We start from the raw sequence: 24136 nt of genomic DNA on the forward strand, positions 1-24136 counted from the left end.
AATGGAACCAGGAAGATTAGCCCGCAGTGCCTTCGATTGGGACCCGCCCGATCAATACGCCCATGCCAGACGCGCTCCTGGGGGGCAACGGAAAACGTGGATGAGTCAAATCGAAGGAGACTGTGTACGAAACAAAGTATCGTTCACCAGATTGCAGGAGAAAGCAGCAACCGGGTCAAAGAATGCCTTCAACAATTTTGTCGTACAGCACTTCACAGAATAACCAAACAAATAACTCTTCTTGTTTTGTTTGTATTTGTATTTGTATTTGTATTTGTTGCCAACCGTGCCTTTATTTCATATTTGGAATTAAAGTGTTGAAACAGTAGTAGTAGTAGTAGTAGTAGTAGTAGTAGTAGTAGTAGTAGTAGTAGTAGTAGTAGTAGTAGTAGTAGTAGTAGTAGTAGTAGTAGTAGTAGTAGTAGTAGTAGTAGTAGTAGTAGTAGTAGTAGTAGTAGTAGTAGTAGTAGTAGTAGTAGTAGTAGTAGTAGTAGTAGTAGTAGTAGTAGTAGTAGTAGTAGTAGTAGTAGTAGTAGTAGTAGTAGTAGTAGTAGTAGTAGTAGTAGTAGTAGTAGTAGTAGTAGTAGTAGTAGTAGTAGTAGTAGTAGTAGTAGTAGTAGTAGTAGTAGTAGTAGTAGTAGTAGTAGTAGTAGTAGTAGTAGTAGTAGTAGTAGTAGTAGTAGTAGTAGTAGTAGTAGTAGTAGTAGTAGTAGTAGTAGTAGTAGTAGTAGTAGTAGTAGTAGTAGTAGTAGTAGTAGTAGTAGTAGTAGTAGTAGTAGTAGTAGTAGTAGTAGTAGTAGTAGTAGTAGTAGTAGTAGTAGTAGTAGTAGTAGTAGTAGTAGTAGTAGTAGTAGTAGTAGTAGTAGTAGTAGTAGTAGTAGTAGTAGTAGTAGTAGTAGTAGTAGTAGTAGTAGTAGTCACTGCTCTCGGTACCTGGAAAAGTTTTTGCGTCAATCATCCTGAATAGATGCAAAGATGCACTTGATCGAGTGCTAAGAGAAGAACAATGCGGCTTCCGAAAAAGCAGGGGCTGCACTGACCAATTGTTTGCGTTGAGGCAAATACTAGAGAAATGCAGGGCCTTCCAATTGGACGTAGGTTTTTGTTTCATTGATTTCCGCGCTGCATTCGATTCGGTGGACCGCGAGATGATGTACAAGATAATGAAACATTACGGGCTCCCACAAAAAGTGGTGAATGTCATCCTCAACTGTTACGAACGCTTCAAGTGCTGCGTCAAGGCAGAGGGCGAGAAGGGCCAGATGTTCGACGTAAAAACTGGTGTTCGCCAGGTGATGTATGGTCGCCTATTCACTTTGGTCTTGTTATAAACTATGTGTTGGCTAATTCAGTTTAAGGAGGAATCGACATTGGACGCTGTGTTGCTGATCTTGACTTCGCCGATGATGTTGCTCTATTGGACGTCTCTGATTCCGAAGTTCAAGCAAATCTACATAGAATTGAATCTTTAGCCTAGGCTGTTGGCCTAATGATCAATGTTGGGAAGACAAAGAATATGGGTGTTAAATGCGAAAAACCCGGAGCCAGTGTACCCATTGTTCAAACGAAGGTGGAAGTTCTTACAGGATAACGCAAGGGCCGTTTTGGGACTCTCATTGAGGCCGAAAACCAATCCCGACGTTTCATTGGCAGAGAGGTGCTGGTGGGCAAAAAGAAGAATGCGGGCTGGTTCGAGACAGTAGCTGGTGAGAAACTGAGACTGAAAAGTTCAGCGGAGGCTGAGCTTGTGACAGTTAGCAGCAACGAGAGTTCAGTGATTGCGGATCTAGTGTCTACGGCGAATAACAGATCATCTGCGGTCTCTGATGACGAGAGTTGTGTATGATCAGGTTGTAAACGTCGCTTCGACACTGCAAGAGCCTGCAAAGTGCATGAAGTCAGATTCTGCAAGTCTAAGAATTCGAAGAGGGTTGAAGACAGCGCGTCAAAGTTTGTTGGGCTAGAGAAAAGCCTCACTTGTCAGAAGTGCACTAGGAAATTCGCGACTGTGAAAGGCCGACGAAATCACGAGTCACGATGCTGCGGCAGAGAAAAGGCTGGAAGATCTCGCATTTTCTCCTGCAATGTCCACGATCGAGATGGAGTGGAGTTCGAAAATGTAGATGCTTTCGAGTATCTCGGATTTTTCGTGAGCTTGCAACATGGTGACCTAAAGGAAATCAGTGCCAATCTGTAGGAAGGGAGAGAGACAGCGATTTGTGAGCTTTCAGAAGCTTTGGAAGAGCAAACAACTTAGTATTCCCCTCAAATGCAAGTTATACAGAGCTCTCGTGTATCAGTGGTCTTATATAGCTCTGAAACGTGGACAATGAATAAATCAACGCAACGAAAACTTGAAAGCTTTCACACCAGTTGTCTGCGAAGGATACTATGTTTTTCATATCTGAGAGGGTGAAAAATGAAGAAGTACTGGCTAGATCACGTATGTCGACACTTTTTGCAATGATCATGATTAAACGGTTGAAATGGTGTGGCCATCTCCTGAGGATGAATGACGATCGTCTAGCGCTCCGAGCCTTCACCTGGGAGCCGACAGAAAAATATCGATATGCTAAACGAGCTCCAGGGGGTCAACGTCAGACGTGGATGGATCAACTTGAAGAAGATTGCTCAAGGAACAACATGAGCTACATCACCTTACGACAGAAACCGAAAAGAGAGTATAAATACCGCTTCAACAGTTTTGTCGAACAGCATTTCCTGGATTAAATAAATTCAAATAAGCTCAAATTTATATGCATTTTATTAACTTGTTTGTACTTATTGTCATTGTTCCGTTATTTCTTTATGGAATTCAAGTGTCCAAACAGTAGTAGTAGTAGTAGTAGTAGTAGTAGTAGTAGTAGTAGTAGTAGTAGTAGTAGTAGTAGTAGTAGTAGTAGTAGTAGTAGTAGTAGTAGTAGTAGTAGTAGTAGTAGTAGTAGTAGTAGTAGTAGTAGTAGTAGTAAGAGTAGTAGTAGTAGTAGTAGTAGTAGTAATAGTAGTAGTAGTAGTAGTAGTAGTAGTAGTAGTAGTAGTAGTAGTAGTCGTAGTAGAAGTAGTAGTAGTAGTAGTAGTAGTAGTAGTAGTAGTAGTAGTAGTAGTAGTAGTAGTAGTAGTAGTAGCAGTAGTAGTAGTAGTAGTAGTAGTAGTAGTAGTAGATTAGGCATCTTTGTACGATTCCACGGGTTATTCACCCTACAAGTTTAAATTTAGCACGCGTATTGATAATTAGAGTTTGAATTTAGATATTGGTCTGCAGTTTCCACGGAGGCATATAATGCGCCAGGAGCAAAAATCATTTTTATTCTACTGTAGAAACATTCGCCAAAATATGTCGGTGAGAGCTTTCTTGTTGATATTGTCTACGTTGGATAGTAGAGTACGCCACAAGATGTTCAACAAGTGTAGTGTGCGGTCAACGAAGTTGGAATCTACTTTCTTTAGTCTTCTTTTTTTTACTATGAACTCATTTTTTGTACCTTGTCTAGTCATTGTTACAATACCTCGTATATGTTCAGAAATGTCTGAGTCGTATTTGTTGGCAGTATACCGAGAAAGAAGAGAAGTTCATGTAACTCTAAATTGAACGACAGTGGTAGTAGCTTGAGGTGTTCAAATCTCTCTTTGTATGTTTTATTTGATGGGTAGTTCATGATCCACAATTTTGATTTTCTTTGTAGCCTTTCTAGCGCATTCATATCTCCCTTTTTAGCAAACCAAACATGGGATGCGTAGTCTACGACACATACAATATAGCCAGTATATGTGTTCAGTTTAGTTTTCCAGCCTGCGATTTTTGCGGTACTACGTTTTAAGAAATAGAAAAATCGCCAAGCTTTGTTGAGTCGAGTGTTACAATTCAAGCTCCACGTCAGATTATTGTTCATCTGAACACCAAGGTCCCGTTGGTTATTAGGTGAGGCAAGAGCTGTTTGATGAAGGCTACCTTCAAAACTTCTTCGGAGGCTCGAGATAGAACGTTTTATGGCATTGAGATTCATGTCCTTTTCTATACTCCATTTGCTGATTTGATTGATGTCCTATTGTACAGGACATGTAAATCGTCATTTTTTGGGAATCATAGTTATTCTGAATTTCGTCAAAATAGAAGAGGAGTTGTAGTACTAACGAGCGGTTTTTTCGAAAACCAAGCTCTGCATTGTTTAAGTTTGCGGACAGAAAGTTGTATATTTTGTTGAACACAACTCTTTCAAAGACTCTGGATATGTTGCAAAGCAGGCTGATTGGTCGATATTGTTCAACTTCAGATTTTTTTCTGTCCCTAAAGATTGCACTGACATCCCATTTTTCCCACAGCTGTGGATATCTGCCTCCGTTTGTACAAGTTTGGAAAATAAGCGTTAAAGACTTTGACAGGCAGGGAAGATTTTTCAAGATTATGTTGCCGATGTTATCAGGCCCAGTGGCTTGCGTTATGTCTTGGTAGGTGATGACTGATTTGACATCCTTTTTGGAGTTTCTAACTGTATTCAATTGAGCAGCATCAGCTTTTGAGTCTTCAGTGAGCTGTTGAATTTGAGTGAAGACACTTGCAAAGAAATGGTTGAACATTTCACATTTCATTCTATCATCTGCAATTGTTTTGCCTTTGTATTGCATTAAGTTCAAATATCTTTGCCGCTTTTTAATGCTTTTAGGCTTTAGGCACTTCTGATTGCAGGAAAACTATAGTCTCTTAAAGAATTTCTCTTCGAAAATGACTTGATCATCCTCAGTCGCCCTCTTGGCCTTTTTTCTAGATTTTCAGCTTTAGTAACCGGGAGAGTGTCTGATTTCAATCAATTTTCCACCTTTGGGTGTTAGTTTGCTTGACTAGATGTGAAGTCTCCTTGCTTGCCGGTGGTGCAAGACTGCTTCGATGACTTGTGATGCGTGGAATTTTGTCCTTGATATGATCAGTGATCCACTGATACCACTGATCGGCTAGCTTGTCCACATTACTAAAACAAAAAGGCGAGAAAGATTCTTTGAAAATTGCGCTTGAGAAGCTTATCCAGTCTCTTTTTTTCTAGGCCAAATGAAATACCGTGAGTGGATTTTCGCGCAATGCGTACGCCTCTAGCACGGATCCTTTTGCTACGTGGTTGGAGCAATTCTTGTTATCTAGTGAGTACTGAGTTGTATGATTTTGGTCTAGAGTACAGGAGAGGAAAAGTTCGGATTTGTTGACTAGGACAACATTGACAAGTTTTTGTTAGGTTGATTCTAAAATTTGAGCAAGCCGTTATGAGGGAGTTTTTCCACAATTGGGTATTCGTAATCTTCTTAAGAGCTCATTGCCACCAAGCCAGTAAGATTCTTGTTGAGGTCACCGGTAATCACTACCAATTGATTATCTTCTAGTGCATTGCAGTGGATGAAATCAAGAAGCGCGAGTATGGTTTGTAGTGGGATTCTCTATGGCCTCCCTATCGGTGGCTTGTAGATGTAGCAACGAAGGAAAGTGGTCCGACAATAGTTAATTTCTACCACCAAATTTTCGGTTTCTAGTATTTCGTGATTTAGGTTCTTCAGAGCTAGCATTACACCACATCGTGTTTTGTAGCGACAGTGTTAGATTCGCGATCGCTTCGGACAATGGTGAAGTTGGGTAGAACCAAAGCTTCACTTGTTATGTCTTCTTTCAGCCATGATTCTGTCAGATATATGATGTCGTAGTCTTTTGACGTGGCAATTGAGTTGGCCAGAGCGAATCAAGTTGTTCGCAGGCTGCAAGGACTTCTGGCGTTAAAATTGAGAATGTTTAAAGGGCTTAGTTTTGTCAGCGGTTGACCGGGGACGTTTTCTTTTAGTTTGGCTCTGAATTTAATCCATTTGTTATCAACCAGTTTTTCCAGTCTTAGGTTTCTAAGACGCAAGGTCTTTTTGTGGATGCCTCAATTGATTAAATTTTTGCGCTGCATAGATTTTTCTTGCTTTGATGTTCTGGGCTCAGTTCAAGACTTATATAGACTGATCTCTCGCAGGTCTTTAGTTTGCCAACCGACAACATGATAAGTTTTCGATAGTGCTCATTGGGTATTTTGACGACAATTCCGCGAGTTTTGTCATCCTGAGGCTGCCCAAGTCGGGCAACAGCGTCCACTTGAGCTTCGACGTTGAGATGCTAAAAGATATGTTTCACATCTCCAAGATCAGATTCGTATTTTTCTTGGCTTGTTTGGTCTTTAGACTCCGTAACTCCGCGTATGCAAATTGCAATGTAGTCATTCTCTTTCCTGATGTAGAAGACTTTTGGTGTTGTATTGCGCTGTGCTTCCGAAGTTTTGGTTGGAATGGTTTCTTTGATTTCAGCTTTTCTTTTTCGATTTTGTTGGCTTTCGTCAATGACATTAGTGACGTCAGTGAGCTACTGGACGTTTTTGTTCTCGCCTTCTGTTATAGACACCCGGTCGACTTCGATTTCCTTCTTGAGTTGATTGAGACTGGCCAGCACTTCGCTGCGTTCGCGGGAGACAACCATGTTGCTGAGCAGCTTGTTGCTGTTAATTGGCTCAACATTCATTGCAAATTAGTAGGACGTCTTGGTCTATTTCCATCAGACCGTAGATGGGTTTTTCAGTAATGCCAGTGGAGTAGGTTGTAAAATGTATAGTATCACCGCACGCAATGCATAGGAAAATGGCTTCTCGATTACTGATCGCTTTTGTGCAAGTTTTGTAGAACCCTATACCGTTCGTGGTCATATTTAACCTTTCTATTTGTTCCGTTCAACCTCACCGGCAATTCCAAGGGAGAAAAACTTCCGGAGAAAAACTTCCTAGAGTAATTCTCATTTGGTAATTTCAATTTGGTGAAATTACAATAGACTTCTGTTTGATCTAACCACGAAGATATCGAAAATTTATCGTAATTTAATTTGATGCAAGCCTAAGAGTTTTTTATTGAGCCTCAGTTTAGTTGAGTTTTTATATTTGACTCTATAGAACGTTGGTTCTAATCATCAGTTTAAAGGTGAATACGTATTCGTTGTATTGTTTTAATTTCAAGAGCCAATTTTTGCAGCATTTTGTTTACCTGAGATGCATACGAGTTTATTAGCTACTTTTTTGCCAAGGCTTTTGCTTTCACGTTTTTTAGAGTTTGTTGCCGAAGTTCCTTTTTTCCTGTTTTGTTTGCATTTAAGGGACAGTACCTCAGCCTTACGATGAATAACACTACATTAGAGCAATCCACAAAGGTGACTGACTTGGGAGTCCAGCTTACAGGTACCCTGAAAGCGCCAAAGCACCTCGAGTCTAGGCTTGCGAAAACTAATCGAACTTTTTATTTTCTGAAGAGAAATTTATCTTAGAATATGGAAACGAGAGTGAAAATTTGTGCTTACAAATCCCTAATTCTACCTTTGATTACTTTTGCTTCAAGCACTTGGCACCCATCGCGTGGAAGTATGAGACTAATGGAATGCTTTCAAAAACGTGCGTTGAAGTGGATAACGGGCTATAGGAATGCGTCGTCCTTTGAAAACATGGTACCCCTAAGTTTACATCCGCTACCTATGTTTTTGCAGCTCAATGATTTACTACTTCTATTTTCTAAACTGTACCATGATAAAGAAAACGCACTTCCATTGATAGAAACCTATGAACACCAATATGGTAGAGTTAAAAGCAGATTATTCAAAATTTCAAAACAGAACCGAGAAATTCAGAGAGAATTTTTACTTTCGAACTGCCAAAGTTGCCAACAATCTGCCTGAAGAGATAGACTCTTCCCAGCCTTTGGGACTCAAAAGACGTATTCTGTTATTCATGTGGGAGCGTCTGATGTTGAACTTCAACGAAAGAGTAGTGTGTACATGGACCATTTTCTGTGATTGCTCCGATTGCAGAAAATAGTGAAATCAAGACCAAAACTTCTATGGGAGCAATCACCTCGGCTTGATGCCGAAAAGTCACAACAACAAACACCATAATACGAATTTACGATGAATTGAAAAAGTTCAGAGAAATGATACGAAGTGGATACTAAATGCACATTTCAGCTACAAAAAATGACTCAGAAAATTAAGACTCTTGCCATTGTCTCTGTATATTGAAATGCACGACATCTTATTTCTCATATCATTTTCTAGAGGCAACTATAATATCAATATCAGTGGTTTCAACAAACCTCACTCAATATCAACCAATTGCAACCAACACGCGACAAAGACCCGCCGTAAGAAAACAAATCAGACTTCTTTATCAGAACCACGTTCCTTGTTAATATAATATCAAGAGCAGTTGGAAAACATGCATGAAATATCCAAGAAAGACCTCACTTTTTTGTACTGGAAATACTTGGAGAAATACAGCGAAACGGACTCGTGTACTTGGATAATAAAGTGCTACTGCGGTTCATGCAACCCGTGGAAATCTCAAACTTAAACTGAAATTCATTAAACTCAACATTTGGTTGCAAACCAATGGGTATAGTAATCACTGAAGCCTGCACTACTAATACTACATAAGGTGAAGCTGAGGAAGAGATTACCCGAGTAGACATGGGACTTTCTTTATCCAAAGATTTATTACTTCTGTTTGCCTTTATTCCCTCTAACCAATTCATCAATTGTAGGGTAGTAGTTCTTGTTCTAATTGACGATTTTAGCAGTATCAGAGCTCATGTAGTCTTACGTAGGATTCTAAATTATCTGTTCAAGAGCTTCTTCAATTCGGAAACTTCACCATATCAAATTTGTTTAATAAGTTTATTGCAAAATATTTAAACAAATTACTTGTTTTAATGAACTATTTTCTTCCAGTTTCAACTATGTCTAATGATGAAAAACCGAGTTGGGAATATCCATGGAAACCAGATGAAATTAGAGCCAACAACGCACCATGGAGCCTTGCGGGAGATAAGGCCATGTCACTTTATTTAGAAGAATCTTCTACAAGCTTTACTGGTCATATCTTCCAATCTCAAAACAGTATCAGCTCCTTGCAAACGAAAAGCGCCATAATCTCCTCTAAGCTGGACAATGCTTTTAACGACTTCCAACTCCTTTCCAATACACAGTTTCTCGAGAACAGAATTGAAGAGGAACCGCTAGAGTCATACGATAAACAAAAAACCGGATCTCTGGATGGAGATGCATCGAAGCCGCTTACAAAGGAAGAAAAGGAGCAGCTGTTAAAGGAGACTTTTAAAAAGTGCCTTCTGTCATCACTTGAGATCTATGAGAAAGCACAAGCTGTAATTTCTCAAGCCGACGGGGGTGTTACCAGGGATTTTTTCAATGAAAGACCGTCACTTCCTCAAGTTATCGGCTCTGATGCATACAAAGCTAGTGTAACAGCGGGAATCATCTTTAAGGAGCCGGTGAAGGAACGGAAACCCGTAGAAACTGCAGCACCCTTGACAAATGGTACAACAGCCTACGACGAGCACACGTCAGCTACTGGAGATAATTTTGATGGTAAATGTTTTGAAAGTAGACTTAAAACGACTAGGAAAATTCAACCACTTAACATCTCAAAGTTTTATCGCTTCAAGTTACCTTTCTTTTTTATTTCATAATTTTTTTATCCAGATGTCTTTCTGATGATATTAAAGTTAAGACGTGTAAGCCACAAGGGTCGGTTCTTGGGCCTTTACTTTTTTCCTGTTACATGCTGCCTTGAGAAGATAAGCTGAAAGAACTGGGAATAAACTATCATTTCTACGCAGATAATACCGTTCTTTATGTTGTATTTGGTTCGACCCTCACTCAATGCATGATTGATGATATTTTTTACCTCGATTCAACATTGGTTCAGCAATGCAAAATTGAAATTGAATGCGGATAAGAGTGAGTATATGATTATTCGGAAATGCAAAATTGTTAAACATCCTCATTTACGTCTGCCTGAAGATGGCGACTACACCGAACAGGTAAAAGCTCCAGGTTGGTATTGATTGTCAACTTGCTCTGCAACGACAGGTCAACTTCGTTTGTTCGAATTCATTTTACTATCCCCGTAAAGTGTGGTCAATTCGAGATCAATTTTGACATCAGTCCTAATTGAGTTCATTAGAGTTCTAGTGTTATCACGTGTTGACGTATGTTATTCGCTCTATTATGGTCTGCCAAACTTTCTGTTCTCAAAACATCAGCGAATAGTGAACTCTGCCGAGCCTTTGTTTTTGCTACTGTCACCTTCAGCAGTAACCTAGTCGTACCGGAAGCAGCTACACTGGTTGCCAATTAGGCAACGCATTGCGTTCAAAATCTTATTGTATGCGCATCGCTTTGTACATCCTGGCAAACTCCCACTCTTATTCTCGGAACTAATGAAACGAAAAACGATGGTTACAAGGTCTGAATATTTTTACACTTTACTTGTTCCCAAATTTTGCCCTTATGTTTGAAGACGTTAGTTCTGGCATGCCATCGCTGTTGAGTGGAAAAAACTCCGTTGATTTGAAACTTATACGATCTGATATTTTATTCAGGCGAAAACTCAAAACTTATCTGATTTAATTTTCATGCTTTGTAGAGATAATAAATGGTGCTAAAACCAATAATAATATCCAGACAAATGAAGGGGCATTTCTGCCTCTAACATTATACTTGTAAACCCTGTACCGAGTTAAACATGCTTGCATAGCAAGTGGCAGGGGAGTGAAATTTCTTTAGATGCGGAGAGCGCATAATTTTGGATATGGTTATTAACTCATCTCACGAACATTGTAGCAATTGTATTAGTCCTGTCGGTCTTTTTTATGCGATTTTTTGCTTGCCAATTATTTATCTGACAGTTTTGTTTTTTTTTGTCCTGAAAAACGGGGTAAACAGTTAGAGCCCAGCGGGCATTAAGCGCTCTTAGAGCCTTCTAGCTGTAGCTGTGTTTCATCTGGAGACTTATGCTTATGGTGCGAAGGGCATTTCTTAGAGGTTGAAGGCACCCCCAATGTTAGCCTCCACCCCCACCCTGCCTTTGATCAACCCCCTTCCTCCCCATCAACCCCCCGATGCACCCCCCACCCTTTGCTACGTTCGAACAACCGATCGCTCAAAACACGCAATTTTATACTAATTTTCTCAGTTTAATTTTTTTGTCATTTTCGAGTTCTCTCAGCCCTAGGTGTGAAGAAACCTCCTCTAGGGTTTTATATTAGATTACTCCATAGTTTCAAGTGGTACTGGAATGGTTTCAACATTTTAACATCACGAATTTTAGCCTTTTTTGACAAAACGTTCAAATTTTAAAATTTTGTTGTCGATTTTTAGGTTTCTAGCCTTAAGTGCCGAGGAACATCCTCAGGGGTTTAAAAATAGCTTTTTGTATAATTTCTAGATGTAATAGATTTTTTTTTCAAGATTTCAACACCACGAATTTTACCATTTTCTTTAAACATTGCAATTTTCCAGTTTTTTAAAAAATTTATTGTCATTATTCTGGTTTTTCAGCCTAACGGAAAATCTTATATAGGGTTTGATAATAAGTTACTGAAAAATGTTTCTGGCCGTGGATTTTTTTCAATTTTAAAGCTTGAAATAGGGATACTGGATAGTCTCTTGACACAATGAAATGATTTTGAAGATTTGAATATCTTGAATTTCAGCAAGATTTTGTTAAGTTTTGCTATTGTTTTTCAAAATTCTTCTTTTTCCTTTTCTGAGTTTAACATTCAGTACTGGCCGACCCGAGCTTTTCAAGTCTTGCAGATGTGCTGCTTGACGTAACTCCAGAGAAAAAAGGTTTTGAACATTTTCACTGCTAAATTTGGAAGCTTTTTTAAATTTTAAATTATTGTGCAAATTTCTAAAATATCAGTTTTTTATTTGATTTATTTACTAACAAGGCTAGAAAACTAAAAATTGCGGAGTTGAATCAAGATAAGGCTAGCCTCACCTAACCTTGGTTAGCTACTGACGAAGCCAAGTGCTAGCCGGTTGTTTGGCACCTAAAGTTTTTTGAAAATTCTTGTCGGATATTAGGTTTTTCTAGCCTCAAGAGCCGAGGAACCTCCTCTACGGTTTGACAATAGATTATTGTATAACTTCTAAATGTAATGAATTGTTTTTCAAGATTTCAATACCACGAATTTCACCATTTTTTTTACAAAACTTACCTATAGGTTTTGATAATAAGATACTGGAAGATGTTTTTTGGTCATTGAATTTTCAAATTTTATTATCACAAATTTTAGCAGTTTATGCAATTTGCAATTTTAGCGATTTTTTTATAGAACTTGAATCTTTTCAAATTTTTTTAATCATTTTTTTGGGTACCAGGGTCCTAGTGCAACCTCCCACGAAGATTTTAATATCTTGAATTTCGGCAAGATTTTGTGAAAATTTGCGATTGTTTTCAAAATCTGTGAATCTTTTTGTCCTTTTCTGAGTTTAACAATCATTACTGGCCGACGGAGCTTTTCAAGTCTTGCAAATGGGTTGCTTGACCTAACTCCAGAGAAAAAAAGGTTTTGAACATTTTCACTGCTAAATTTGGAAGCTTTTTTAAATTTTAAAATATTTTGCAAATTTTTAAAATATCAGTTTTTTATTTGATTTATTTACTAACAAGGCTAGAAAACTAAAAGTTGCAGAGTCGAATCAAGATAAAGCTAGCCTCACCTAACCTTGGCTAGCTACTGACGAAGCCAAGTGCTAGCCGGTTGTTTGGCACCAATTCGCCCGACAATATTCGGCTATTAATTGCTCTCAAACGAAGTTTGTAGCAATTGTATTAGTGCTGTCGGTCCTGTTTATGCGGTTTTTCGATTGAACGATTTTTGTCTGACGCTTTTGACTTTTCGTCCTCAAAAAGGGTATAAACTGGTCGCGCCCGGCAGGCACGCCCACTATTGCCCCCCAACCACGCTGTGACCCCTACCCCACTGTTGCCCATCCTCCCTCCCTCACCGTCAGCCCCCCGGTGAACCCCCCACTCCGTGGCAACGTGCAAAAGAGCGATCGCTAAAAACACGCAATTTTGTACTAATTTTCACTTTTTTTAAGAATTTTGAAATTTGGTCATTTCAGTTCTGTCAGCCCTAGGTTTCTTCGTAGCTTCCACTGGCAGTGGAGTCGTTGCAATATTTTAAAATCACGAATTGTAGCATTTATTTGACAAAACGTGCAAGTTTTTTCAATTTTTTTTTACTCTTTTTCGATTCACGCCTTTCGAGACGAAAGAGCCAGAAAATGTCCTAAAGGATTTGATAATAAGTTACTGTAAAACTTTTACTTGCCATGGAAAAGCTTTCAAATTTATATCACACATTTTAGCGGTTTTCTTTATAAAACCTAATTTTGTTCAAGGTTTTTGAAAATTCTTGTCGGATATTAGGTTTCTCTAGCCTCAAGAGCCGAGGAACCTCCTCTACGGTTTGACAATAGATTATTGTATAACTTTTAAATGTAATGGATTGTTTTTCAAGATTTCAATACCACGAATTTCACCATTTTTTTTACAAAACTTACTTATAGGTTTTGATAATAAGTTACTGGAAGATGTTTTTTGGTCATTGAATTTTCAAATTTTGTTATCACAAATTTTAGCAGTTTATGCAATTTGCAATTTTAGCGATTTTTTTCATAGAGCTTGAATATTTTCGAATTTTTTAAATCATTTTTTTTCGGCACCAGGGTCTTAGTGCCACCTCCCACGAAGATATTAATCTTGAATTTCTGCAAGATTTTGTGAAATTTTGCGATTGTTTTCAAAGTTTGTGAATCTTTTTGTTCTTTTCTGAGTTTAACAATCATTACTGGCCGACGGAGCTTTTCAAGTCTTGCAGATGGGTAGCTTCACCTAACTCCAGAGAAAAAAAGGTTTTGAACATTTTCACTGCTAAATTTGGAAGCTTTTTTAAATTTTAAAATATTTTGCAAATTTTTAAAATATCAGTTTTTTATTTGATTTATTTACTAACAAGGCTAGAAAACTAAAAGTTGCAGAGTCGAATCAAGATAAAGCTAGCCTCACCTAACCTTGGCTAGCTACTGACGAAGCCAAGTGCTAGCCGGTTGTTTGGCACCAATTCGCCCGACAATATTCGGCTATTAATTGCTCTCAAACGAAGTTTGTAGCAATTGTATTAGTGCTGTCGGTCCTGTTTATGCGGTTTTTCGATTGAACGATTTTTGTCTGACGCTTTTGACTTTTCGTCCTCAAAAAGGGTATAAACTGGTCGCGCCCGGCAGGCACGCCCACTATTGCCCCCCCCCCCACCACGCTGTGGCCCCTACCCCACTGTTGCCCAACCTCCCTCCCTCACCGTCAGCCCCCCTGTGAACCCCCCACTCCGTGGCAACGTGCAAAAAAGCGATCGCTAAAAACACGCAATTTTGTACTAATTTTCACTTTTTTAAAGAATTTTGAAATTTGGTCATTTCATTCTGTCAGCCCTAGGTTTCTTTGTAGCTTCCACTGGCAGTGGAGTCGTTGCAATATTTTAAAATCACGAACTGTAGCATTTATTTGACAAAACGTGCAAGTTTTTGCAATTTTTTTTACTCTTTTTCTATTCACGCCTTTCGAGACGCAGGTGCCAGAAAACGTCCTAAAGGATTTGATAATAAGTTACTGAAAAACTTTTGTTTGCCATGGAAAAGCTTTCAAATTTATATCACAAATTTTAGCGTTTTTCTGTATAAAACCTAATTTTGTTCGAGGTTTTTGAAAATTTTTGTCGGATATTAGGTTTCTCTAGCCTCAAGAGCCGAGGAACCTCCTCTACGGTTTGACAATAGATTATTGTATAACTTCTAAATGTAATGGATGGTTTTTCAAGATTTCAATACCACGAATTTCACCATTTTTTTTTTTACAAAACTTACCTATAGGTTTTGATAATAAGTTACTGGAAGATGTTTTTTGGTCAATGAATTTTCAATTTTTTTATCACAAATTTTAGCAGTTTATGCAATTTGCAATTTTAGCGATTTTTTTTATAATTTTTTTTTCGGCACCAGGGTCCTAGTGTCACCTCCCACGAAGATATTAATCTTGAATTTCGGCAAGATTTTGTGAAAATTTGCGATTGTTTTCAAAATTTGTGAATCTTTTTGTTCTTTTCTGAGTTTAACAATCATTACTGGCCGACGGAGTTTTTCAAGTCTTGCAGATAGGTTGCTTGACCTAACTCCAGAGAAAAAAAGGTTTTGAACATTTTCACTGCTAAATTTGGAAGCTTTTTTAAATTTTAAAATATTTTGCAAATTTTTAAAATATCAGTTTTTTGATTTATTTACTAACAAGGCTAGAAAACTAAAAAATGCAGAGTCGAATCAAGATAAAGCTAGCCTCACCTAACCTTGGCTAGCTACTGACGAAGCCAAGTGCTAGCCGGTTGTTTGGCACCAATTGGCCCGACAATATTCGGCTATTAATTGCTCTCAAACAAAGTTTGTAGCAATTGTATTAGTGCTGTCGGTCCTGTTTATGCGGTTTTTCGATTGAACGATTTTTGTCTGACGCTTTTGACTTTTCGTCCTCAAAAAGGGTATAAACTGGTCGCGCCCGGCAGGCACGCCCACTATTGCCCCCCCCCCACCACGCTGTGGCCCCTACCCCACTGTTGCCCAACCTCCCTCCCTCACCGTCAGCCCCCCGGTGAACCCCCCTCCCCACTCCGTGGCTACATGCAAAAAACCGATTGCTAAAAACACGTAATTTTGTACTAATTTTCACTTTATTTCAAGAATTTTGAAATTTGGTCATTTCATTCTGTCAGCCCTAGGATTCTTTGTAGCTTCCACTGGCAGTGGAGTCGTTGCAATATTTTAAAATCACGAATTGTAGCATTTATTTGACAAAACGTGCAAGTTTTTGCAATTTTTTTACTCTTTTTCTATTCACGCCTTTCGAGACGCAGGTGCGAGAAAACGTCCTAAAGGATTTGATAATAAGTTACTGAAAAACTTTTGTTTGCCATGGAAAAGCTTTCAAATTTATATCACAAATTTTAGCGTTTTTCTGTATAAAACCTAATTTTGTTCGAGGTTTTTGAAAATTTTTGTCGGATATTAGGTTTCTCTAGCCTCAAGAGCCGAGGAACCTCCTCTACGGTTTGACAATAGATTATTGTATAACTTCTAAATGTAATGGATTGTTTTTCAAGATTTCAATACCACGAATTTCACCATTTTTTTTTTACAAATTTTACCTATAGGTTTTGATAATAAGTTACTGGAAGATGTTTTTTGGTCAATGAATTTTCAAATTTTATTATCACAAATTTTAGCAGTTTATGCAATTTGCAATTTTAGCGATTTTTTTTATAGAACTTGAATCTTTTCAAATTTTTTTAATCATTTTTTTGGGTACCAGGGTCCTAGTGCAACCTCCCACGAAGATTTTAATATCTTGAATTTCGGCAAGATTTTGTGAAAAGTTGCGATTGTTTTCAAAATTTTTGAATCTTTTTGTCCTTTTCTGAGTTTAACAATCATTACTGGCCGACGTAGCTTTTCAAGTCTTGCAGATAGGTTGCTTGACCTAACTCAAGAGAGAAAAAGGTTTTGAACATTTTCACTGCTAAATTTGGAAGCTTTTTTAAATTTTAAAATATTTTGCAAATTTTTAAAATATCAGTTTTTTATTTGATTTATTTACTAACAAGGCTAGAAAACTAAAAGTTGCAGAGTCGAATCAAGATAAAGCTAGCCTCACCTAACCTTGGCTAGCTACTGACGAAGCCAAGTGCTAGCCGGTTGTTTGGCACCAATTCGCCCGACAATATTCGGCTATTAATTGCTCTCAAAGGAAGTTTGTAGCAATTGTATTAGTGCTGTCGGTCCTGTTTATGCGGTTTTTCGATTGAACGATTTTTGTCTGACGCTTTTGACTTTTCGTCTTCAAAAAGGGTATAAACTGGTCGCGCCCGGCAGGCACGCCCACTATTGCCCCACCCCCCACCACGCTGTGGCCCCTACCCCACTGTTGCCCAACCTCCCTCCCTCACCGTCAGCCCCCCGGTGAACCCCCCTCCCCACTCCGTGGCTACATGCGAAAAACCGATCGCTAAAAACACGCAATTTTGTACTAATTTTCACTTTATTTCAAGAATTTTGAAATTTGGTCATTTCATTCTGTCAGCCCTAGGTTTCTTTGTAGCTTCCACTGGCAGTGGAGTCGTTGCAATATTTTAAAATCACGAATTGTAGCATTTATTTGACAAAACGTGCAAGTTTTTGCAATTTTTTTTAATCTTTTTCTATTCACGCCTTTCGAGACGCAGTTGCCAGAAAACGTCCTAAAAACTTTTTTTTGCCATGGAAAAGCTTTCAAATTTATATCACAATTTTTAGCGATTTTCTGTATAAAACCTAATTTTGTTCGAGGTTTTTGAAAATTTTTGTCGGATATTAGGTTTCTCTAGCCTCAAGAGCCGAGGAACCTCCTCTACGGTTTGACAATAGATTATTGTATAACTTCTAAATGTAATGGATTGTTTTTCAAGATTTCAATACCACGAATTTCACCATTTTTTTTACAAAACTTACCTATAGGTTTTGATAATAAGTTACTGGAAGATTTTTTTGGTCAATGAATTTTCAAATTTTATTATCACAAATTTTAGCAGTTTATGCAATTTGCAATTTTAGCGATTTTTTTTATAGAACTTGAATCTTTTCAAATTTTTTTTTATCATTTTTTTGGGTACCAGGGTCCTAGTGCAACCTCCCACGAAGATTTTAATATCTTGAATTTCGGCAAGATTTTGTGAAAATTTGCGATTGTTTTCAAAATTTGTGAATCTTTTTGTCCTTTTCTGAGTTTAACAATCATTACTGGCCGACGGAGCTTTTCAAGTCTTGCAGATAGGTTGCTTGACCTAACTCGAGAGAAAAAAAGGTTTTGAACATTTTCACTGCTAAATTTGGAAGCTTTTTTAAATTTTAAAATATTTTGCAAATTTTTAAAATATCAGTTTTTTGTTTGATTTATTTACTAACAAGGCTAGAAAACTAAAAGTTGCAGAGTCGAATCAAGATAAAGCTAGCCTCACCTAACCTTGGCTAGCTACTGACGAAGCCAAGTGCTAGCCGGTTGTTTGGCACCAATTCGCCCGACAATATTCGGCTATTAATTGCTCTCAAACGAAGTTTGTAGCAATTGTATTAGTGCTGTCGGTCCTGTTTATGCGGTTTTTCGATTGCACGATTTTTGTCTGACGCTTTTGACTTTTCGTCTTCAAAAAGGGTATAAACTGGTCGCGCCCGGCAGGCACGCCCACTATTGCCCCCCCACCACGCTGTGGCCCCTACCCCACTGTTGCCCAACCTCCCTCCCTCACCGTCAGCCCCCGGTGAACCCCCCTCCCCACTCCGTGGCTACATGCGAAAAACCGATCGCTAAAAACACGCAATTTTGTACTAATTTTCACTTTTTTTCAAGAATTTTGAAATTTGGTCATTTCATTCTGTCAGCCCTAGGTTTCTTTGTAGCTTCCACTGGCAGTGGAGTCGTTGCAATATTTTAAAATCACGAATTGTAGCATTTATTTGACAAAACGTGCAAGTTTTTGCAATTTTTTTTACTCTTTTTCTATTCACGCCTTTCGAGACGCAGTTGCCAGAAAACGTCCTAAAAACTTTTTTTGCCATGGAAAAGCTTTCAAATTTATATCACAAATTTTAGCGATTTTCTGTATAAAACCTAATTTTGTTCGAGGTTTTTTGAAAAATTTTGTCGGATATTAGGTTTCTCTAGCCTCAAGAGCCGAGGAACCTCCTCTACGGTTTGACAATAGATTATTGTATAACTTCTAAATGTAATGGATTGTTTTTCAAGATTTCAATACCACGAATTTCACCATTTTTTTTTACAAAACTTACCTATAGGTTTTGATAATAAGTTACTGGAAGATGTTTTTTGGTCAATGAATTTTCAAATTTTATTATCACAAATTTTAGCAGTTTATGCAATTTGCAATTTTAGCGATTTTTTTTATAGAACTTGAATCTTTTCAAATTTTTTAAATCATTTTTTTGGGTACCAGGGTCCTAGTGCAACCTCCCACGAAGATTTTAATATCTTGAATTTCGGCAAGATTTTGTGAAAATTTGCGGTTGTTTTCAAAATTTGTGAATCTTTTTGTCCTTTTCTGAGTTTAACAATCATTACTGGCCGACGGAGCTTTTCAAGTCTTGCAGATAGGTTGCTTGACCTAACTCCAGAGAAAAAAAGGTTTTGAACATTTTCACTGCTAAATTTGGAAGCTTTTTTAAATTTTAAAATATTTTGCAAATTTTTAAAATATCAGTTTTTTATTTGATTTATTTACTAACAAGGCTAGAAAACTAAAAGTTGCAGAGTCGAATCAAGATAAAGCTAGCCTCACCTAACCTTGGCTAGCTACTGACGAAGCCAAGTGCTAGCCGGTTGTTTGGCACCAATTCGCCCGACAATATTCGGCTATTAATTGCTCTCAAACGAAGTTTGTAGCAATTGTATTAGTGCTGTCGGTCCTGTTTATGCGGTTTTTCGATTGAACGATTTTTGTCTGACGCTTTTGACTTTTTGTCCTCAAAAAGGGTATAAACTGGTCGCGCCCGGCAGGCACGCCCACTATTGCCCCCCCACCACGCTGTGGCCCCTACCCCACTGTTGCCCAACCTCCCTCCCTCACCGTCAGCCCCCCGATGAACCCCCCTCCCCACTCCGTGGCTACATGCGAAAAACCGATCGCTAAAAACACGCAATTTTGTACTAATTTTCACTTTATTTCAAGAATTTTGAATTTTGGTCATTTCAGTCTGTCAGCCCTAGGATTCTCTGTAGCTTCCACTGGCAGTGGAGTCGTTGCAATATTTTAAAATCACGAATTGTAGCATTTATTTGACAAAACGTGCAAGTTTTTGCAATTTTTTTTACTCTTTTTCTATTCACGCCTTTCGAGACGCAGGTGCCAGAAAACGTCCTAAAGGATTTGATAAGAAGTTACTGAAAAACTTTTGTTTGCCATGGAAAAGCTTTCAAATTTATATCACAAATTTTAGCGTTTTTCTGTTTAAAACCTAATTTTGTTCGAGGTTTTTGAAAATTTTTGTCGGATATTAGGTTTCTCTAGCTTCAAGAGCCGAGGAACCTCCTCTACGGTTTGACAATAGATTATTGTATAACTTCTAAATGTAATGGATTGTTTTTCAAGATTTCAATACCACGAATTTCACCATTTTTTTTACAAAACTTACCTATAGGTTTTGATAATAAGTTACTGGAAGATGTTTTTTGGTCAATGAGTTTTCAAATTTTATTATCACAAATTTTAGCAGTTTATGCAATTTGCAATTTTAGCGATTTTTTTTTATAGAACTTGAATCTTTTCAAATTTTTTAAATCATTTTTTGGGTACCAGGGTCCTAGTGCAACCTCCCACGAAGATTTTAATATCTTGAATTTCGGCAAGATTTTGTGAAAATTTGCGATTGTTTTCAAAATTTGTGAATCTTTTTGTCCTTTTCTGAGTTTAACAATCATTACTGGCCGACGGAGCTTTTCAAGTCTTGCAGATAGGTTGCTTGACCTAACTGCAGAGAAAAAAAGGTTTTGAACATTTTCACTGCTAAATTTGGAAGCTTTTTTAAATTTTAAAATATTTTGCAAATTTTTAAAATATCAGTTTTTTATTTGATTTATTTACTAACAAGGCTAGAAAACTAAAAGTTGCAGAGTCGAATCAAGATAAAGCTAGCCTCACCTAACCTTGGCTAGCTACTGACGAAGCCAAGTGCTAGCCGGTTGTTTGGCACCAATTCGCCCGACAATATTCGGCTATTAATTGCTCTCAAACGAAGTTTGTAGCAATTGTATTAATGCTGTCGGTCCTGTTTATGCGGTTTTTCGATTGAACGATTTTTGTCTGACGCTTTTGACTTTTCGTCTTCAAAAAGGGTATAAACTGGTCGCGCCCGGCAGGCACGCCCACTATTGCCCCCCCACCACGCTGTGGCCCCTACCCCACTGTTTCCCAACCTCCCTCCCTCACCGTCAGCCCCCCGATGAACCCCCCTCCCCACTCCGTGGCTACATGCGAAAAACCGATCGCTAAAAACACGCAATTTTGTACTAATTTTCACTTTATTTCAAGAATTTTGAAATTTGGTCATTTCATTCTGTCAGCCCTAGGATTCTTTGTAGCTTCCACTGGCAGTGGAGTCGTTGCAATATTTTAGAATCACGAATTGTAGCATTTATTTGACAAAACGTGCAAGTTTTTGCAATTTTTTTTACTCTTTTTCTATTCACGCCTTTCGAGACGCAGGTGCCAGAAAACGTCCTAAAGGATTTGATAATAAGTTACTGAAAAACTTTTGTTTGCCATGGAAAAGCTTTCAAATTTATATCACAAATTTTAGCGTTTTTCTGTTTAAAACCTAATTTTGTTCGAGGTTTTTGAAAATTTTTGTCGGATATTAGGTTTCTCTAGCTTCAAGAGCCGAGGAACCTCCTCTACGGTTTGACAATAGATTATTGTATAACTTCTAAATGTAATGGATTGTTTTTCAAGATTTCAATACCACGAATTTCACCATTTTTTTTTACAAAACTTACCTATAGGTTTTGATAATAAGTTACTGGAAGATGTTTTTTGGTCAATGAATTTTCAAATTTTATTATCACAAATTTTAGCAGTTTATGCAATTTGCAATTTTAGCGATTTTTTTTATAGAACTTGAATCTTTTCAAATTTTTTAAATCATTTTTTGGGTACCAGGGTCCTAGTGCAACCTCCCACGAAGATTTTAATATCTTGAATTTCGGCAAGATTTTGTGAAAATTTGCGATTGTTTTCAAAATTTGTGAATCTTTTGTCCTTTTCTGAGTTTAACAATCATTACTGGCCGACGGAGCTTTTCAAGTCTTGCAGATAGGTTGCTTGACCTAACTCCAGAGAAAAAAAGGTTTTGAACATTTTCACTGCTAAATTTGGAAGCTTTTTTAAATTTTAAAATATTTTGCAAATTTTTAAAATATCAGTTTTTTATTTGATTTATTTACTAACAAGGCTAGAAAACTAAAAGTTGCAGAGTCGAATCAAGATAAAGCTAGCCTCACCTAACCTTGGCTAGCTACTGACGAAGCCAAGTGCTAGCCGGTTGTTTGGCACCAATTCGCCCGACAATATTCGGCTATTAATTGCGCTCAAACGAAGTTTGTAGCAATTGTATTAGTGCTGTCGGTCCTGTTTATGCGGTTTTTCGATTGAACGATTTTTGTCTGACGCTTTTGACTTTTCGTCTTCAAAAAGGGTATAAACTGGTCGCGCCCGGCAGGCACGCCCACTATTGCCCCCCCCCCCCCCACCACGCTGTGGCCCCTACCCCACTGTTGCCCAACCTCCCTCCCTCACCGTCAGCCCCCCGGTGAACCCCCCTCCCCACTCCGTGGCTACATGCGAAAAACCGATCGCTAAAAACACGCAATTTTGTACTAATTTTCACTTTATTTCAAGAATTTTGAAATTTGGTCATTTCATTCTGTCAGCCCTAGGATTCTTTGTAGCTTCCACTGGCAGTGGAGTCGTTGCAATATTTTAAAATCACGAATTGTAGCATTTATTTGACAAAACGTGCAAGTTTTTGCAATTTTTTTTACTCTTTCTATTCACGCCTTTCGAGACGCAGGTGCCAGAAAACGTCCTAAAGGATTTGATAATAAGTTACTGAAAAACTTTTGTTTGCCATGGAAAAGCTTTCAAATTTATATCACAAATTTTAGCGTTTTTCTGTTTAAAACCTAATTTTGTTCGAGGTTTTTGAAAATTTTTGTCGGATATTAGGTTTCTCTAGCCTCAAGAGCCGAGGAACCTCCTCTACGGTTTGACAATAGATTATTGTATAACTTCTAAATGTAATGGATTGTTTTTCAAGATTTCAATACCACGAATTTCACCATTTTTTTTTTACAAAACTTACCTATAGGTTTTGATAATAAGTTACTGGAAGATGTTTTTTGGTCAATGAATTTTCAAATTTTATTATCACAAATTTTAGCAGTTTATGCAATTTGCAATTTTAGCGATTTTTTTATAGAACTTGAATCTTTTCAAATTTTTTTTAATCATTTTTTTGGGTACCAGGGTCCTAGTGCAACCTCCCACGAAGATTTTAATATTTTGAATTTCGGCAAGATTTTGTGAAAATTTGCGATTGTTTTCAAAATTTGTGAATCTTTTTGTCCTTTTCTGAGTTTAACAATCATTACTGGCCGACGGAGCTTTTCAAGTCTTGCAGATAGGTTGCTTGACCTAACTCCAGAGAAAAAAAGGTTTTGAACATTTTCACTGCTAAATTTGGAAGCTTTTTCAAATTTTAAAATATTTTGCAAATTTTTAAAATATCAGTTTTTTATTTGATTTATTTACTAACAAGGCTAGAAAACTAAAAGTTGCAGAGTCGAATCAAGATAAAGCTAGCCTCACCTAACCTTGGCTAGCTACTGACGAAGCCAAGTGCTAGCCGGTTGTTTGGCACCAATTCTTCCGACAATATTCGGCTATTAATTGCTCTCAAACGAAGTTTGTAGCAATTGTATTAGTGCTGTCGGTCCTGTTTATGCGGTTTTTCGATTGAACGATTTTTGTCTGACGCTTTTGACTTTTCGTCTTCAGAAAGGGTATAAACTGGTCGCGCCCGGCAGGCACGCCCACTATTGCCCCCCCCCCCCCCCACCACGCTGTGGCCCCTACCCCACTGTTGCCCAACCTCCCTCCCTCACCGTCAGCCCCCCGGTGAACCCCCCTCCCCACTCCGTGGCTACATGCGAAAAACCGATCGCTAAAAACACGCAGTTTTGTACTAATTTTCACTTTATTTCAAGAATTTTGAAATTTGGTCATTTCATTCTGTCAGCCCTAGGTTTCTTTGTAGCTTCCACTGGCAGTGGAGTCGTTGCAATATTTTAAAATCACGAATTGTAGCATTTATTTGACAAAACGTGCAAGTTTTTGCAATTTTTTTTACTCTTTTTCTATTCACGCCTTTCGAGACGCAGTTGCCAGAAAACGTCCTAAAAACTTTTTTTGCCATGGAAAAGCTTTCAAATTTATATCACAAATTTTAGCGATTTTCTGTATAAAACCTAATTTTGTTCGAGGTTTTTTGAAAATTTTTGTCGGATATTAGGTTTCTCTAGCCTCAAGAGCCGAGGAACCTCCTCTACGGTTTGACAATAGATTATTGTATAAC

At 38.0% G+C, this 24136-nt stretch overlaps 2 protein-coding genes across 2 annotated transcripts in view; both read left to right on the forward strand.

Annotated features, from left to right (window-relative positions):
- LOC142353412 (small ribosomal subunit protein eS6-like) overlaps positions 1–24136 on the forward strand; it is a 330099-nt gene that overhangs the window by 240545 nt on the left and 65418 nt on the right. The gene's annotated exons all lie outside the window — the stretch shown is intronic.
- The window catches only part of LOC142352836 (uncharacterized), a 29481-nt gene continuing 14081 nt past the window's right edge, over positions 8737–24136 (forward strand). Inside the window, exon 1 of the mRNA XM_075404987.1 lies at positions 8737–9427. Coding sequence (XP_075261102.1) covers positions 8752–9427 — 676 coding nt within the window. The 5' untranslated portion in view covers positions 8737–8751. The remainder of the gene's footprint in view (positions 9428–24136) is intronic.

The sequence above is a fragment of the Convolutriloba macropyga genome, chromosome 14 (assembly GCF_964194025.1).
Source record: "Convolutriloba macropyga chromosome 14, txConMacr16.3, whole genome shotgun sequence".
Classification (NCBI taxonomy): Eukaryota; Metazoa; Xenacoelomorpha; order Acoela; family Convolutidae; genus Convolutriloba; species Convolutriloba macropyga.